The 15,911-nt window shown below is 47.8% G+C and overlaps 1 protein-coding gene across 1 annotated transcript; it reads right to left on the reverse strand.

Moving 5' to 3' along the window:
• Window positions 1–12,160: 12,160 nt before the first annotated feature.
• LOC8050699 (glutamate--cysteine ligase) lies at window positions 12,161–15,542 on the reverse strand. The gene has a single exon (XM_002434783.5). The coding sequence runs from the start codon at window positions 15,453–15,455 to the stop codon at window positions 13,488–13,490; it is 1,968 nt and encodes a 655-aa protein (XP_002434828.3). The 5' UTR covers window positions 15,456–15,542; the 3' UTR covers window positions 12,161–13,487.
• Between the last annotated feature and the right edge of the window lie 369 nt (window positions 15,543–15,911).

Consider the following 15,911-nt stretch of genomic DNA (forward strand, 5'->3'; position numbering starts at 1 on the left):
ATACTCGTATTTAAAGTAGTGACCATCTCTGGACTCAAGTATGGACCTTTCCAGCGGCAGTCTCGAACGAAGCGAATTGCAGCGCGCGTCCCTGGTTTGTTGTCCGCACACACTGCACACGCGATTCGTCATCTCGTTTTTCCGTTGACACTCCCGCACAGGTCATGCATGTGGCAGTTTCCCCCTGTCGCCCCTTGAGTCCATGCTGCTCCCGCCTGGCGTCTGCTTGAACCCCAGGGCGTACGCGAAGGTGGCAGTAGGCGCTGGCAGAAGAGCACCAAGTGCACTACTGTCTCTGCGTCTTTCTCGCACGCCCGACATATGGTAGAAGTCACTTAAGGGTCGATGCTTTTTCATGTAAGTCAATGCCCGCAGGGCCCCCGCTTTTGCCTGAAACAAAAGACGATAACCAAACTGTTGTCGTACAGTTGAGCTTCAGTCGAGATTTGCTTTTGGTTTTCTATGTAAACCAGCAGAGTTGACTTTTCTTGGGCTGCTTTAACCCACTGGGGGGTCTCGCTCTCGCATACTTTCCTCCGGACCTCAGCCTCCGACTTTTATTTCGTTGGTGCCTCCACAGGCTCAGCAAAGAAGCCACACTTTTTCACGAGTCCATGAAGCCGCTTGTGCCGCCACCTGGTCTGCACTCCAGTCAGGTGCGCATATACGGATAGTTTCTTCACCCAACGGCACCGGTCCATGTGCCGCAGCCTTCCATCATACCTTATTTCACTCGATGCCTCCCTTACCTCGAAGCTCGCCCATCCTAAGCCTTTTTGGATCGCTTCATTGGCGACATTGCTGTGGCAGCCCAGGGCGTGGCGACCAACCTCTCGCTGTTGTTTCTCCAAAAGGTTGCGCACATACGCAGGGACGCAAAAACAGCGTTGGCAAATGTCAGCCCTGGCACAATCACTGCCTTCCACACCTTCGGGTGACCATGCACGAACCTGTTACAACTCCACAGGCTGCGTTTCCGGAGGATGTTGCCTCCTCGCACGGCTGACTGTCGAAGGTGTGCATGGTATTCCCGAAGGTAGTCCGGTGTATTGGAAAGGATGACTCCCAAGTACTTGTAGGCGCTTTCGACCGGCACGGCCTCACCACTCAACCGGAGGGAACACACCGTGGTCTGTGTGGGACCCGAGAACTGGACTGCCGACTTGTTTGCGTTGAACCTTAGGTACCGTGAGGCAGCCCCTGCGGCACATAGGTCTAGAAACCGCTGCAGATCAGAGGTCGGCATTTTAGGTCGCCCTCACTCACTCTCACCCTCACAGCCACAGTCACCTAAGCCCCTCACTCACACTCACCCTCACAGCTACACTCACCTTCGGCCCCTCACTCACCCTCATCCTCACAGTCACACTCACCTTCAGCCCTTCACTCACCCTCACTGAACCTCACGGCCTTCACGCCCCTCACTCACTCATGGCCCTCACGCCCCTCACGCACTCATGGCCCTCACGCCCCTCACCGCCCTCACGGCCCTCACGCACTCATACCCCTCACACCCCTCACACACTCATGGCCCTCACGCCACTCACTGCCCTCACGCCCCTCACGCACTCACGGCCCTCACGCACTCACCGCCCTCACGGCCCTCACGCACTCATGGCCCTCACGCACCTCGCGCACTCATGGTCCTCACGCCACTCAGGCCCGCTTCAGATCGGGCAATTTCGCCCAGAAACTTGACGTCGCAACACCAGCAACACGGGCCGCACGCATTCACACGCAGCAACCAATTGCTGCAAATTTCCGTCATCGTGAAATTTTATTTTTCTTGTTCTATTTAGACACACAATTACGCGCTATAAACATGTTTTTATGCATTTAAATCTCGTTGAGAATACTAATGCATATTTCTGAAACAGATTATTTCCAAAAACGATGAATTTAAAACCAGAACCAAGTCCTTTGTTGTCATCATCACCGGCACGAGGTATCACGTGAAAATATCGCGTCCCTGATTGGATGCAGCCGCTTCAAACGTCTTCGAGTTGCTCCGAGTTGTCGCTTGTTTCGAGCCGGACCCGATCTCAGCAATTCGTGTAGATCTAGGGCACGGTGATCTAGGGAAGCTAGGGAAGAACTCACCAGCAACACCAAAATTGCTGAGAAAGTTGCTCCGTATGAAGGGGGCATCACGCACTCACCGCCCTCACGCCCCTCACGCACTCATGGCCCTCACGCCACTCACACACTCACTGCCCTCACGGCCCTCACGCCCCTTACGCCCTTCACGTACTCATGACCCTCACACCCCTCACGCACTCACCGCCCTCACGGCCCTCATACCCCTCGCGCTACTCACCGCCCTCACGCCCCTCACGCACTCATGGCCCCCACACCCCTCACGCCCCTCACGCACTCACCACCCTCACGGCCCTCACACACTCACGGTCCTCACAGCCCTCACAGCCCTCACGGCCCTCACTCACCCTCACACTCATGAATTTTCCTGATTTAGAAACTCACTCACCCTCACCTCACCTGTGAAGATGAGGGTGAGTGAACGTGAGTAAGGGCCCTCATGAGTGAGGTTTGCCAATGTATGCTGCAGATCTTCAGATCTTCCATGGTCTCCGCGGTGAGCACGATGCCGTCGGCGAAGGTAAACAAAAGAAAGATAAAAGCAAAAACAACAACATAAAAGCTGGAGTAAACAAGAACGCGGCGGCGTAGCGTCGCTTCAAACAAAAATAAAGCAGACTAAAAATGGAAGGAGTTTCAGGACCGTACAACGGGTGCCGGTCTTTATCGTAGAAGTCGCAGAAGACGTTAGTCATCCCGCCGCTAACAATCGGAATTTGTGCGCCGTATATAACGTGACCGAAATCACCTTTAATTGTGCTACGACGCTCTCCTCATTCTTCTTTTGCACGCGAAAGAAGTCTTTTTTTTTTTTTTTGTAACTCCGCTTTTATTAGTTTCAGTATTAGTGTCAGATTTGCATGTGTACAATAGACTTCTTCCAGAGCATATTGACATTGCAGTAACGTACTTACGTGGTTCGAAATTGCCTTTTGCTCCTTCATCCGGAGACGATTGGGGTCAGCCAGCTCGCATATTCGTCAAAGCGGTTTTAAGCAATACATTCATGAGAAATGGGAATTGCAACAACAAAACGAATTGATCGATAAGAACAGTAGAGTTGAAACGTAGCTATGTTCTGAAATTTTTGTACATTGCCTTTTTTCAAGAAACAGGGCGAAGGTGCATTCTTGTTTTGCCTGGCTGACATAAGTTCTGACAGAGTGTTTTGTTCAGGAGAGCCCTAAAATTGCACCCTAAAAGCTGTTACATCGTTCCCACGCGATGAAAATCTCCTTCAATCATGGGGTGGAACCTACTTTTTAACATTCAAAGCAGCGAATACCCGTGAAAACCTTTTTTCATTGGTCACCTCGCACGGGGATAGGCAAAACGTTGTGGAGAATTCGTCTGCTTGCGGAAACTCCTGGCTCGCCAGGGGCGCTACGATCACTTTCGCCCGCGCTCCGCGGGAGTTGGCAGTATTGGCTTGCATGGTATTTGCTTGGAGGCTTTGCTAAGCGGAATTGGCTCACTCCCGGAAAGCCGCTGTCAACATTGAACTTTTTCGACATTCATCAACTTCTGGGCTTCCCCGAGGGCGGTCTTATTGACGGCAAGTTAATTTGTTTACTCCACTGCGAGAGCACGCTTGACAGCTCAGCCGTGGGTGCTCCGGCACGTTTGATTTTCTTAATCGGCGTTCGAACGTTTGACAAATACCGATTCGATCTCCAAACACCCGATATAATGATCGCTGCATGTCATAAAATACTCGCCTTCGAGCACAGCGCACAAGCTTCAATATTTCTACTTTTGTTTGTTTATACCTTAGACTTGCGTGTATACATGAACTCATCTCTGCTACGTCACGGCGCGGTGGTGGCGCGTCGGGCGCACTTCCGGTCTGGGGCTGTGGGCGTAAGCATAGCGTTATTACAATGAACGCTAGAGGCTCAGGTGGCGCTAGTGTGTTGTAGCATTTAGAGCCCCTTCATACGGAAAAGTAGCGACATCCTTTGAAGAATGCCGCCCGCTATTTTGGAGTGATCCAGGTGGCGCTACTGTCGACGCGCGGATGTAATAAAGCAGAACATAAAGATAAAAGGTGTGCGCGTCAGAGGAGGAGGGAGAAGGAATGCCTATGCTGTCGGAGTGCAGCGCATGCTATGAGCTCATGTCGCCAATCAAATAACGCCGACTGTGCAACGTTACGGCTTTCATCGTCTTTCTTTGAGCACATCCTTCGCGGCTGGTAGACCGTGACAGTGCGCTTTTAGCCTGTGCGTATGTATTTGCGTGTCTTTCAGCTTTTGACTGCGCTTTGACTCAAGTATACACGAAGTATAGGGAGGCCGTCTGCTATCTTGCAGCGTTCCAGGCGGCGCTACAGTCGACGCGCGGGTGTAAAAGAGCAAAACATAACGATAAAAGGTGTGCGCGTCAGAGGAGGAGGGAGAAGATGCCGCTACCTTTCTTATTTAGGGACATTAGTTGCATTTTGAAGCAGACAGCAAGCAGTCAGAAATTGACTTCCGGTAATACATTTCTGTGGGAAAAAGCGAGTGCATTTTCTCTCTGCGCTCGATTATAAAAGCAAATATCGCGAATAATTTGTACGTACTAGGCACATGGGAATATTTCTCAGTCACGCAGACGAAATAATTGGTCAGTTAGAGCATTTTTATTTGAAATTCACGGCATGAAAAACGGTGTTAAAACCGCTTCGTACGTGTATTTATGTGCACTGTCGGACACTGTTAGCACAAACACGGCGTCGAAGCTTTCCAGCATGTGGGATATACGTGCCAAACGAACGAAGGACATGTGGAAAACCAAGGGAGACAGCAAGAACTACGCAGTAACACTGGATAAGTAACTCCTTGTGCTTGCAGACGATCAAAATAAAATGAAAGTCACGTAATATAGTCCGACTTGCAATAAATAAGTACTGCCTTATTCTTTCTGCTCATGAATATGTGCGAAGATGCTTGTTCTGTGTTCAAATCCGGAGTCATGCGGTTTACAGAAGCTCGTTTTAGCGAACGCCGTTTCACCGACCCCAGTTTATCGAATTCCTTTATAGACAAACTCAGTTTAGAGAAAATGGCGATTAACCTCCTTTTAGCGAATTCGGCCTCCGCGAAACGGCGTGTGCGGATAAGTCTGGTGAGTTAGCATTTCTGCAATGAGCCACCACAGACTGCCGCCGCGAGGCGGCGGGAGCGCAGCGAGGGGCTTGGGTTAACACGCGCACCAGTGATACACGTGCGAAGTAGAAAACCCTCTTTTAAATAGCGTCCCCTTTTCGATAAACGGCATTTCTCTAAACTGAGGCTCTGCCTTCTCTAAACTGTGCTTCGATAAAACGTGCCCGTTCTCTAAAATGTGCTTCGACGAAATGGCATTCTATAAAACGCAGTAAACCCTGTTGTTCAAATCATCACCCGCACGCTCCAAATCTTTGCAAATAGGGGGAAGCCAGAGAACAGGTGCGCGATAAAAACTGCCCAACATAGAAAATAATAAGAAAACACACCTTTCGTAGCCCACGTACTTTATTTTTTACGTTTCGGACGTTTTTTTTAACCACTCGTAAAGATGCACGACGGGATGATTTTCATATAGTGAGAGGACAGGCATACATACTAGCAATCGACCCCGTAAGTAATGACGTCACAACTTGGCGTCTGGGTCCAACAAACCGTTGCTAGGGTCGTTGCTATGGACTAATGCATGGAGACTCCACACGAGGCTAGATTTTCGCTTATAAATAAGTAAATAATTTTTTGTAAGCAACCTAACTTTTTGATATCTAATTATGAAGATGTTGTTGTCATCTCAGCGTCGTGTTGCAACGATGAAAGCCATTTCTGAAGTGTTCCACCCCGCTTTGCTTTGGTAGCAGACGACACGATAGATTTGCTGGCCTCTGTTGCAGCGGCGTCTTCATTGAATTGCGTCGGTAAACGAGCAACACAAGCAAATGCATCGCCCTGGCCGCAGAGGCCTCCGCAATGTGCGTTTTTTTTTTTTCTGTGAAGAACACAGTTTAGTTCAGAGGGGCGGAAATTCCGTAAAATCAAACCACGTCATGCAGATCAGTTACGACGACGACCTGAAGTGCATTACCGGCGTAGTGCAGGCCAGCATAAGAAACAAATCGTACGCCGTCGAGATAAGTCGTTTGTTATTATTATTATTGAGGTTGTCAGGTTATTAAAATATTGCATGTCCATCGCAATTTCGCAATTTTTTTTTTTGTATACATTAAATTTAGTGGATGCGCTCTTTCGGTGAAGATCTCCATCGAACCCGCGATGAGAGTACAATCTCTAATAAACTCACCTTATGTCTTTTATCCAGTTCTTTTGCGTTTTGGGGTTTTGCGGCAATCTGAAGAAACTGCAAGAATCTTTCTCCACGCGATGGTTACAATCAGATACGAAGCACCCTCCCATAGCGCGAGTCCGCAAACAAAATTTGGTATCTCTACCGATCGCCTGGAGTGCTTTTCTCATGGATGCATTGCGATCTTTTAGCAGGCGATCATCTCGATCGACGCCCGGACTTTCGATAAACCATAATTTGCATCGCACCCCACTATGAATTCTTATAAGTGTCTGAAACTCATTATATTTTAAACAAATGCAATATCAGAATATCGTCTTTATTCGCCCGATGCAGACGCCGGCGCCGGCTTGGCCGGCGGGCGTGTGGCAGACGGCATTCTTCTTGAATTCGTCGTCTGCTGCAGGCATCTTGAGAACCGGAAGTTGCCGTCGTAAATATTTCAGAAACAAGCGATTACCGGCACACTTCTGTTGCAACATATATGACATTCAAGCTTTCTATATCTGTGATTTTTAGAAGTTTAAATCCTACTCCCGATTTTTGAACGGTCGGGTTTTCGTAGCGAAACCTAGCCACATGTATTTGTCCATAACAACGACCCTAGCAACGGTTTGTTTGGACCCATGACGTCACACTTACGGAGTCAATATATAAGCACCAACGGAATGCTGGCGAAATTTGAACACACTTACATTCTTTTCTATCGTTATTATGCTTAGAATCGTCGCTCGTTTCTACATACCTGCCATGGAACAGAGGTTTGGGCTTAAAATATAGCGAAGTTTAGCATCGTTCAGTGGTAAAGGAAAAACGCTGTAACTAAAGTAATTACACTTTCACAATATTAATAAAGGTACATGCTATCCGGTACAACCGAAATAACAAAAGTTATTCATGTTATTTTCCGGCGACGAGACAAAATTCACGCGTGTTTTCCCATAGGAATACACAGGAAGACAGGAAAAGTAGACTGCATGCTGTCTGCTTCAATTTGCAACCGGAAGTCCCATAGACACTAGCGCCAGCTGAGCCTCTAGCGTTTATTGTACTAACTCTATGGGCGGATGTCCCCATGTGAGACGTGTATTCCTGCGTTGTTTTGAAAGGAACCTGACAAAACCCCGCCTTCTTGTCAAAACGCCGCGACTGGGGCTGTACCAAAAGAGTCGAGAAAGGTTTGAAGATCAGTATTCATATGCTCGGTTCGTCCGAAAACGTGGATATGTGCCGTGAAAATCGGAAACCAGAAGCCGTCGGACCACGGTTGCTTGGGCGGGAAGCACTTTGGTTTGAATTCACGGATACTTGTGGTCGTCAGATTTATTTGTTTTGTTGCAACATGAACGGCAGAAAACCGTCAAGTTGTACGGACCACCTGCGGACTACGTTCAGTGCGTCCTCAAGTTCGAACGGCCGCCTGACCGTTCGAACTGTCGTCTGCTCTTTCAAACGCGTCTGCTTGTCGTTTGCTCTTTAGACGACACCGGCGCGTAGACTAAATTTTGGCCTGGTACTTGCAATGTATGTGCAGGCCTCAAAAGACTTACGTTGGAAGGTTGGTAAGCAGGCTCGATGTAAACAGTAGGTACAAGGAGATGTTGATCATTGTTACCAGTGGCCATCACCGACTTGTTATGCCTGATTCACTTGGTCCGATTCTGCTCACGATTTTCAGCATCGACGTCGACCATCTCAGCTACGGTTCACGCTCTTGCAGCCCGAGTGACGTCGCGACTGAAAATTGCGAGGGAAATCTCATCATGCGAATCAGGCTTTAGCGTCCATTCATCGGCGTCCACGCGGAATGAATCGCCGCATGTCACATTATTCACGCGAAGTTTCGCGGTGCAACGAGCCTCGGTAAGTTCGCTGAGGCCGCTAAAGGCGTCAGGCATTGCCAGGAAGACGTAGAATCAACAATTCGAACGCGCAAAAGTGCAGGGGGACTCACACCGACGCCGACAACATCGCATTTCAATGGTATGTTTATGGGCGACGGCGAGGTTCTTGCCCAAACTCCATCGCGCATGCGCGGCGCCGGTGGCGTCCGTTAGGGGCGCTCTGGTTTTTTTTGTAAACATGAGCTGGTATATAGAGAGAGTTTGGTCAATGGGAGGAGCGGGCAGAGCCAGGGCGTGCACCAGACGCAGAAAGAGTGCTTGGCATGCTTTCTTGGCCAACCTGCAGCCGAAAAGAATCCCCTAGCGGTGTTAGCCAGAAACAGTTTTAATCATAGATATGTGGTTGTAATGCGGGTAAGAGTAAAATGTAGTAACCCTTCTTGGTTGAAAATAGGGTGCACGTGATGACGAAAATAATCCCTGGAGAAGGGGAACAAGGGGGACAAAGGACAAACACAAATCTCCAAACACAGCTAGGTGACTGGTGCGCGACCGAAAAAATCCGCCTGGTCCGGGTATTGAACCCGGGACCTCTCCATAACAGGTGGAGCGCTCTACCAACTGAGCTAACCAGGGGTTGGTAGAGCGCTCTACCTGTAATGGAGAGGTCCCGGGTTCAATACCCGGACCAGGCGGATTTTTTCGGTCGTGCACCAGTCACCTAGCTGTGTTTGGAGATTTGTGTTTGTCCTTTGTCCCTTTTCTTCCCCTTCTGCAGGGATTATTTTCGTCATTCTTGTCCAGCTCGCTTGCACCTTTGCATTTAATTGCATTATAATTATGCACGCGATCTTTCGTTCATGATCATGCAGAAAGATGTAAGAAACAAATGTGCCACTCGAACTCTGTTTTGCTCGAACCTGGTGAGACCATTCGGACGGTCGATTCCCGGCCCTCGGCGTATGTCGATCGTTACGCTAGTCGCACTCTTCCACCATGATTTTGGATGACCGTGATTGAAACATCACGTGCACCATATTTTCAGTCACCGAGAGCTACTCCGACGCACTTATTAATTTCGTTTGTCACTACCACTGCCAGGGTATTATTTCCGGCTCCTGGTTGGCCGCATTCGAATTTGTAAAGACGTCTGAAACGCGCCTAGCACGCTTTCAGCCAATGGCGTCTCCTCATTTGAATCCTATACTTCCCAATAAATGGCCAAACTCTCTGTATATGCGGCTCTGCCTAGGGGGGACTGCTCGTGCTAGCAGCGTCTATGGGCAGTTCTGTTGCTGATCCGCTTCATACTTAGTACGCAACGATGTCAAAGCTACTGGCGCGAGTGCGCGGCTTCATCTATGGTTTTGTTTGCGCGAGAATGCGAGATCAAGCCCCGTGCTCGAAGCAGCAGCTTTGATACCGTTGTACACTTAGTATGAAAGAGACCAGGGATGGGCAAAAAATACATGCAAATATGTATCGAAATACAAATACAAAATACTTTGTCAAAAATGTATTTAATTACAAATCTAATTACATTTCCAAAAAAGCATTTAAGTACAAGATACAAATACAACCAAATGTATTTGGTCTCCTCCAAATACTTTTCCAAATACATTCCTCAAAATTTGCGTCAGCGACTTCAGGGCACCTGCAACGGGTTTCTGGGTATCTCATTTTAATTTTGCATCGCACACTCGGGAGTTAGTGTACGAGGCTCTAGTAACGTAATAGAAATATAATCAGAAAAAAATGTAATCAGCTTGGACGTAATAAGTGAAAAAAGTACAGAGCTTCAAGCAGCTTTTTTTGTCGATTACATTTTGGTATAGACCACAAAGAACCGAGAGGACCAAGACGCGCAGCACTAGCTAGATAATTTTTTATTTTTGTAACTCGCACCAGTTACGAAAATCTGGACGACCCGCGCATTTAGAATGTTCCAGGCAAAAATATGGATGGAAATCAGGCTGGAAAGCATCACAAGTTGTCACAAGCACGTATTTAGCCAGTCTGGCTGTGAACGTCGATTTCCTCACTATTCTTGCCCTCGACTAGCACCGTAATCACAAAGTCACTAAACGCTTCTGCTTGATTGAGAGACACTGCATTCGGTGCAGAACGTAGTTTTCTTCCCGCTCTGGACAGTGACAATAAATTTGTGGGATGTATTTTCGGCCACAAAATTGTATTTAATTACAATTGTATTTGAAATACCCACGTTTTAGTATTTAAATACACACGTCAAATACATTACCCAATTTGTAATTAAATACAAATGCAAAATACGCAAAGTATTTCAAATACTTGTGAAAAAATTGTAAGGGTGCAGGCGAGCTGGTGGAAGTTAACCATAGTTTTGTTTAACCCGAGACTGGGGTATTTCGGAAAAGGGACGAGAAGAAAAGAGGCCACAAGGAGGCGACGTCTCAACGTCTTGAGACGTCGCCTCCTTGTGGCCTCTTTTCTTCTCGTCCCTTTTCCGAAATACCCGAGTCTCGGGTTAAACAAAACTATGGTAAATACTTGTATTTGAAATACTGCCTATCCCTGAAAGAGACTATAGTAACGTTGATTGGACCCGGCCATTCCGTGAGCACTCGACTTGGGCTGATAATCAATAGCTCGACAAGCATTCGGGTAGTGGTACGTGTCAAATCGTTGCAATGACGACGACACCCGAACCCTAGCAATATCTGGAACTCAGCGCGTGTTCCGTGCTTAGCCAACCTCGTTCTTTTTCTTTTTCGACTACCCTTGCGCGGGGAGAAAAAAATCACGAGCTTCATAGGTGATAAACGACACGGATTCATTCTAAGTGGTACTTGCACAAATTATAACAATCGTTGCACCGCCCCTTTAGATAGATACCGTGGAGCTTTGACCTCATGAGCGATCTTATCCCTCCAGAATGTGTCACCCTCGTTAAAGTCAGGTAGAAGTACCATAAAAACCTTAATTTATTTACAGTAATCTAATCACCATATGTTTTTTTCGCAAAACATTTTAAGACACAGTACAGGAACCTCTTTTACACAGCGTTTTTGGAAAAATGGCAACTCCACAATGGTAGCACTTTGCGAAAACGCGATTGAAAATGTTCGTGTGTTCCTGCAAAAAATCTGTGCATAACCCAATTTCAGGCTCCGATCCTGATGGCTTTTGTATGTGCAGCATATTGGGAAGGGGTACAAAAATATTCCTCTTTTCCATTATCTGCACATAACTGATAGACGGACAGATAGGTATGAAGAAGGAAACAACAAAGTAGTCAACCTTCATTCACAGTAACCCTGAGACGCAGGAACAATAAAAATACGAACAGAACAGCGAAGAATAGATTTCGTTGTTCTGTCAGTTTTTTCTCACAATTACTATGGATGCCATTCACCAGTTCGCCTGCGCTTTTTTACGTTTCTTCACTAGTCAACCTTGCTCATCACGCTGTTTGGGTGTGCTCCACTACCTGTTGGAATATAGAGAGGAGAGCAACATCTTTTGCCCTCCCCCTGAACTTATCACCAGTACACCACAGGAACACCACTTTCTCTCAGAAGAGAAAAATAATTTCCTATGCCAGATACACTTTTCATGGACCTTTTAAAAATTTAAGAATGGTAAAACCAAAACCCTAAATCAAATGAATAGGCAGAACAGAGCTGTACCTCGATAAAGGAGTACTGGTTCGCCATTAGATGAATGCAGCTGAACCATACTTCAGCTTCTAGATGCGCTAGTAATTCAGAAAGAGGGGAATGAGTGTACAAGATAAAAAGAACAATGTGTGAAAGTGATATCACTGTGCCTAAATGCAATCTTTCACATTATCTTGGCCTTTTGTCAGATAGCGAACAGGTTCGTTCAGGTCAGAGGGGCGTATCCTAGGGCAAAACAAGGTTCAACACAGCTCGAAGAATTGCACAAGCTAAGGTATAACATTTTATTAACAAACGAAAATCAAGTACAAAAAAAGATCTACTGCATTATAGCAGTGCAGCACAAGCCCACAATTCCTGGATTCCATAACAGGTAGAGTCAACATAACAACGCTCTGGGATGCTTTAAACTGTGTCATTTCAGTAGACTTGGGCCCTGGGTCTCCTTAACGGAGTCCTCCCTGATATGTTTGTGACAATAGCAGAATTGGCACACATGATGTAAATAGTGCTAAGATCTCTCTGCTATTCCTCATAACATTCCACAAAAAAAAAGTATACAAAAACCGACAAAATAGTCTCTACACGGGGCTGGGTTTATATTTCAGGGACACTCGGGAGAATGTTAGCGTGAGACTAGTTGGCAGTTGCATTCACTGTAACAATTCAAGGTTCATCAAGGAGCTCGGTATTTGGTAGCTCAAAATATGCCATAAAAAAAGACTGGCAAGAAAACAATTGAGGCACTGCCCACGCAATCACTGGACTACAGCCCAACTATGCTAATACAGAACAGCAGGGGCATCTAAAATATAATTAAGTATTAAATGCCCCAGCATAACACGCGATTCAGGATTAATAGTAAAAATATCAGTATTAATTCTTTAATATATCAATATCAATCCTACGAGTCCTTCAAGCACCAAATATAAACAAGCAAGTTCTGCGGACAAAATCTTAAGTTTTGCAAAAACTACAGAGATAAACTCCCTGTAATGAAAATCATGCATATTGCAAGACAGATGATTTTAGAAGCTAAAGCAGATGTTACTACCCTTTTTAAAGGATCATATCTGAGGAAGTGCCATTCTTTTGCTGGGCAAAGTCATTACCAGGAACAAGATTCATTTGACTAGGAAAATAAAAATCGTGATTTTAAGGGCAGGTAACATGAGGCAGCAGTTATTGCACAAGAAAGACCAGAAAAGTGCATCGATTAAAAAAAGAACAGCACTGTTAATGCAAATAGCGTTAGTTGTGTCCTTTATGTGGCTAGAATAGCTGTACCTAGAGTCACATATGTGGAATTACACCGGCTGTAAACCTAAGCAACTTCTAGATTCACAAAAAATAGTGATCTCTCCTTATATATCCCTACCTATAACTTCTATGAATGCGACGGATGCATGGTCGTGACTTGGCCTTGCATGTGCCGGGTGGCTGGCGTGCACAGGTATCAAACAGCATTGGAGTGCTCAATAAGAAGGTTACAAAAATAAATTATGCTTACTACAACAATCATATCCCACCAAATTGCTCGAGACCAGAACATGTGTGACGAAGGTACACGCCAGACTTGCTCGTCGCCCGACCGGCTTCACTTGCGGCTTTCTGCAGAGGGACGGCCTGTGGCAGAACTCACAACTCCTGGAGCATTGAGAATAGCAGTTGGAATGTGGGCCTTCGTTCTGCTAATGGACGTTCCGAACAGCTCGGGACACCCTTCGGCCCCCTGCTGGATCCTGCACATTCGTACAAGGAGGTCATAGTTTATCCTTTCAGTGACGACTGAGTCTTGCTTGTAATCCGCATGGCTGGTGACAAACTTCCGGATCCACCCGGCAGTCGTCATCAGTTCCCCGGACGCCCTCTTCTGGATCAGCGTCAGATACTGCTGGATGGTGCACTGCGTGTCGACGTCGACGTCCATGCTCGACACAAAGGTCCGGACGAGCGGCACGAGCCCGGGGAATTCACCAGGCTTCCCGTTGACAATCTCGTTGATGGTCATCTGGGTCAGGTACTCGTCCTGCGCACAGAGCGGGTTCAGGTTCGGGGCCAGGATAGGAGGGCTGCGGCAGGTGAGGATGTCGTTGCGGAACCAAAACTTCCGCGTGTTGACGGCGTCTCTCTTTTGTGCCACCTCCATGTTCTCGTCCACCTTGGAGATGGGGATGAGGAAGTTGAGCTTGTACGACAGGATCGCCCGGGTGAGCAGGACCACAAAGACGACGTAGGCGGCATTCTCGAACTCCGTCATCTGCAGCTCCGTAGGCCGGAACTCGACCCTCCAGCCGATGCTCGTGTTGGGGGGTGGAGGCTTGAAGCGCATAGAGTGCCAGTTCGTCGACTGGAGGTTCTCGAAATGGTCCGTGTCCAATTCATCGTTCTGGTCCACCTTCTCGCTGAACAGGCTGATGGGATCTCGGATGAAAAGGTGGGCCACGTGCTGCGCCAGCAGGGAGTCTATGCCTTCGGAGCGTAGTTTGTCGTAGATCTTCTGGTCGTAGACCAGCTTGACGTCGTTGTACTTCTCGCCTGCATCCGAGATGTAGCACTCGATGGTGGAGTAGCGGGACTTCCGGATGACGAACTGGTTCTCAGAGAGTGGCTTGAGTCCCAGCTCTTCGTCGGTCCTATCGTCGACGGAACTGCAGATGACGTTCCACCTGCAGTCGACGTCGGTGAGGTAACCGCGGTAGGCAGGAGAAGCTGCGCTCAGGGCAAGCATGATGGGGCAGACGGGTGCCAGCTGGTCGTAGAGTATACGGGCCTCCTCAATGTTACTCGCCTGAAAGGTGACCTGGAGGCAGCAGTTGCCCATGCCGAACCCCATGGAATCCATGTAGACGTGGTCGGGAAGGGCGGCTTTGGCTGCTTCGCCGTCGTCTCCGAGGGCGGAGAAATCCTCGACGAAGGGACTCGGCGTGTTCTTGTCCTTGAATATGGGCACGTTGATGACCACCTTCTTGCCCCTTCGTTCGCGGATGTTCCGCACCAGGGTTCGAAAGCGGGGGTGGCCCGGGAACGTCGCTTCGTCCGGAAAAAAGAGCGAGCGCATGTTGCTGTCCCCTGGGTGCGGCTTGAACACCGGGCTCGTGAAATTAGGGCAGCCCAGGCGCGGAAAGGACGTAACGCAGATAAGTTCTTCGCCCTCCCGGAGTAACGCGAGCACCTCTTCCCGACGCGACTTCATGTTGGCCTCGACCACGTTGAAATGAGATATGAGACCACCGTACGGCTGTCCGGGCGTTCCTTCGACCATGTAAGCGCCGAACTCGGGTCGCCAAAGGGATTTGACTCGCTCCGGATCTTTGTGCTCTTTCTCCTGAAGTACGGGAAGTATTTCGTGCGCTCGAAGTCTTACCTGGGCGGTTTTCTTGACGTGATCGAAATACACGAGCATGTATTCCACTTCGTCGCCCCACTTCAAGCAATCGTTCTCACGGTTTTTCAGGCGGCGGTACAAGTTGATAAACTGTGTCACAGCATGCTCTCGGACGTGGTTCGATAATTTCTTCGTCTCCGGCCAACTCAGCGGCGAACCTTCGCTCAACAGTCCCATTTCACTAAATGCCGAACAGCTACACGAAGCACACACACACACCGACCACTACCCACCTGCTGCGCCTCGCTAGCACTAAAGAGGCCGTACTGCGCGTGCGCGGAACAAGCAAGTAGGGAGCAAAAACTGGTTGAATTATGAAAACAGGGCGTACCTCGCGCCCTCTGTTGAGTGAGGTATTGAAGTTATTCGCGGCGCATTTGCGTTTTGGGTGGGATATTGCAAAGGGGCCGAGTTTTTGTCTAGTATGGAGAAAGCTCAAGAAGTTACCAGTTTTTACAATTTGTGTCGTTTAAAATTACATAAATTGTTTATAGCTAAGGAAATTAATTCCCTATACTTAAATTTTTTCTTCTTTTTCTTTATCTTGATTTTTGCAGATGTGGATTGGCTGTTTCGAATGCGCACGCTTGACTCATTTAACTTAGGTATCTCCCAAGTATTCATACTATGGGT

The sequence above is a fragment of the Ixodes scapularis genome, unplaced genomic scaffold, assembly GCF_016920785.2.
Source record: "Ixodes scapularis isolate PalLabHiFi unplaced genomic scaffold, ASM1692078v2 PGA_scaffold2__306_contigs__length_199485367, whole genome shotgun sequence".
NCBI classification, from domain to species: Eukaryota; Metazoa; Arthropoda; class Arachnida; order Ixodida; family Ixodidae; genus Ixodes; species Ixodes scapularis.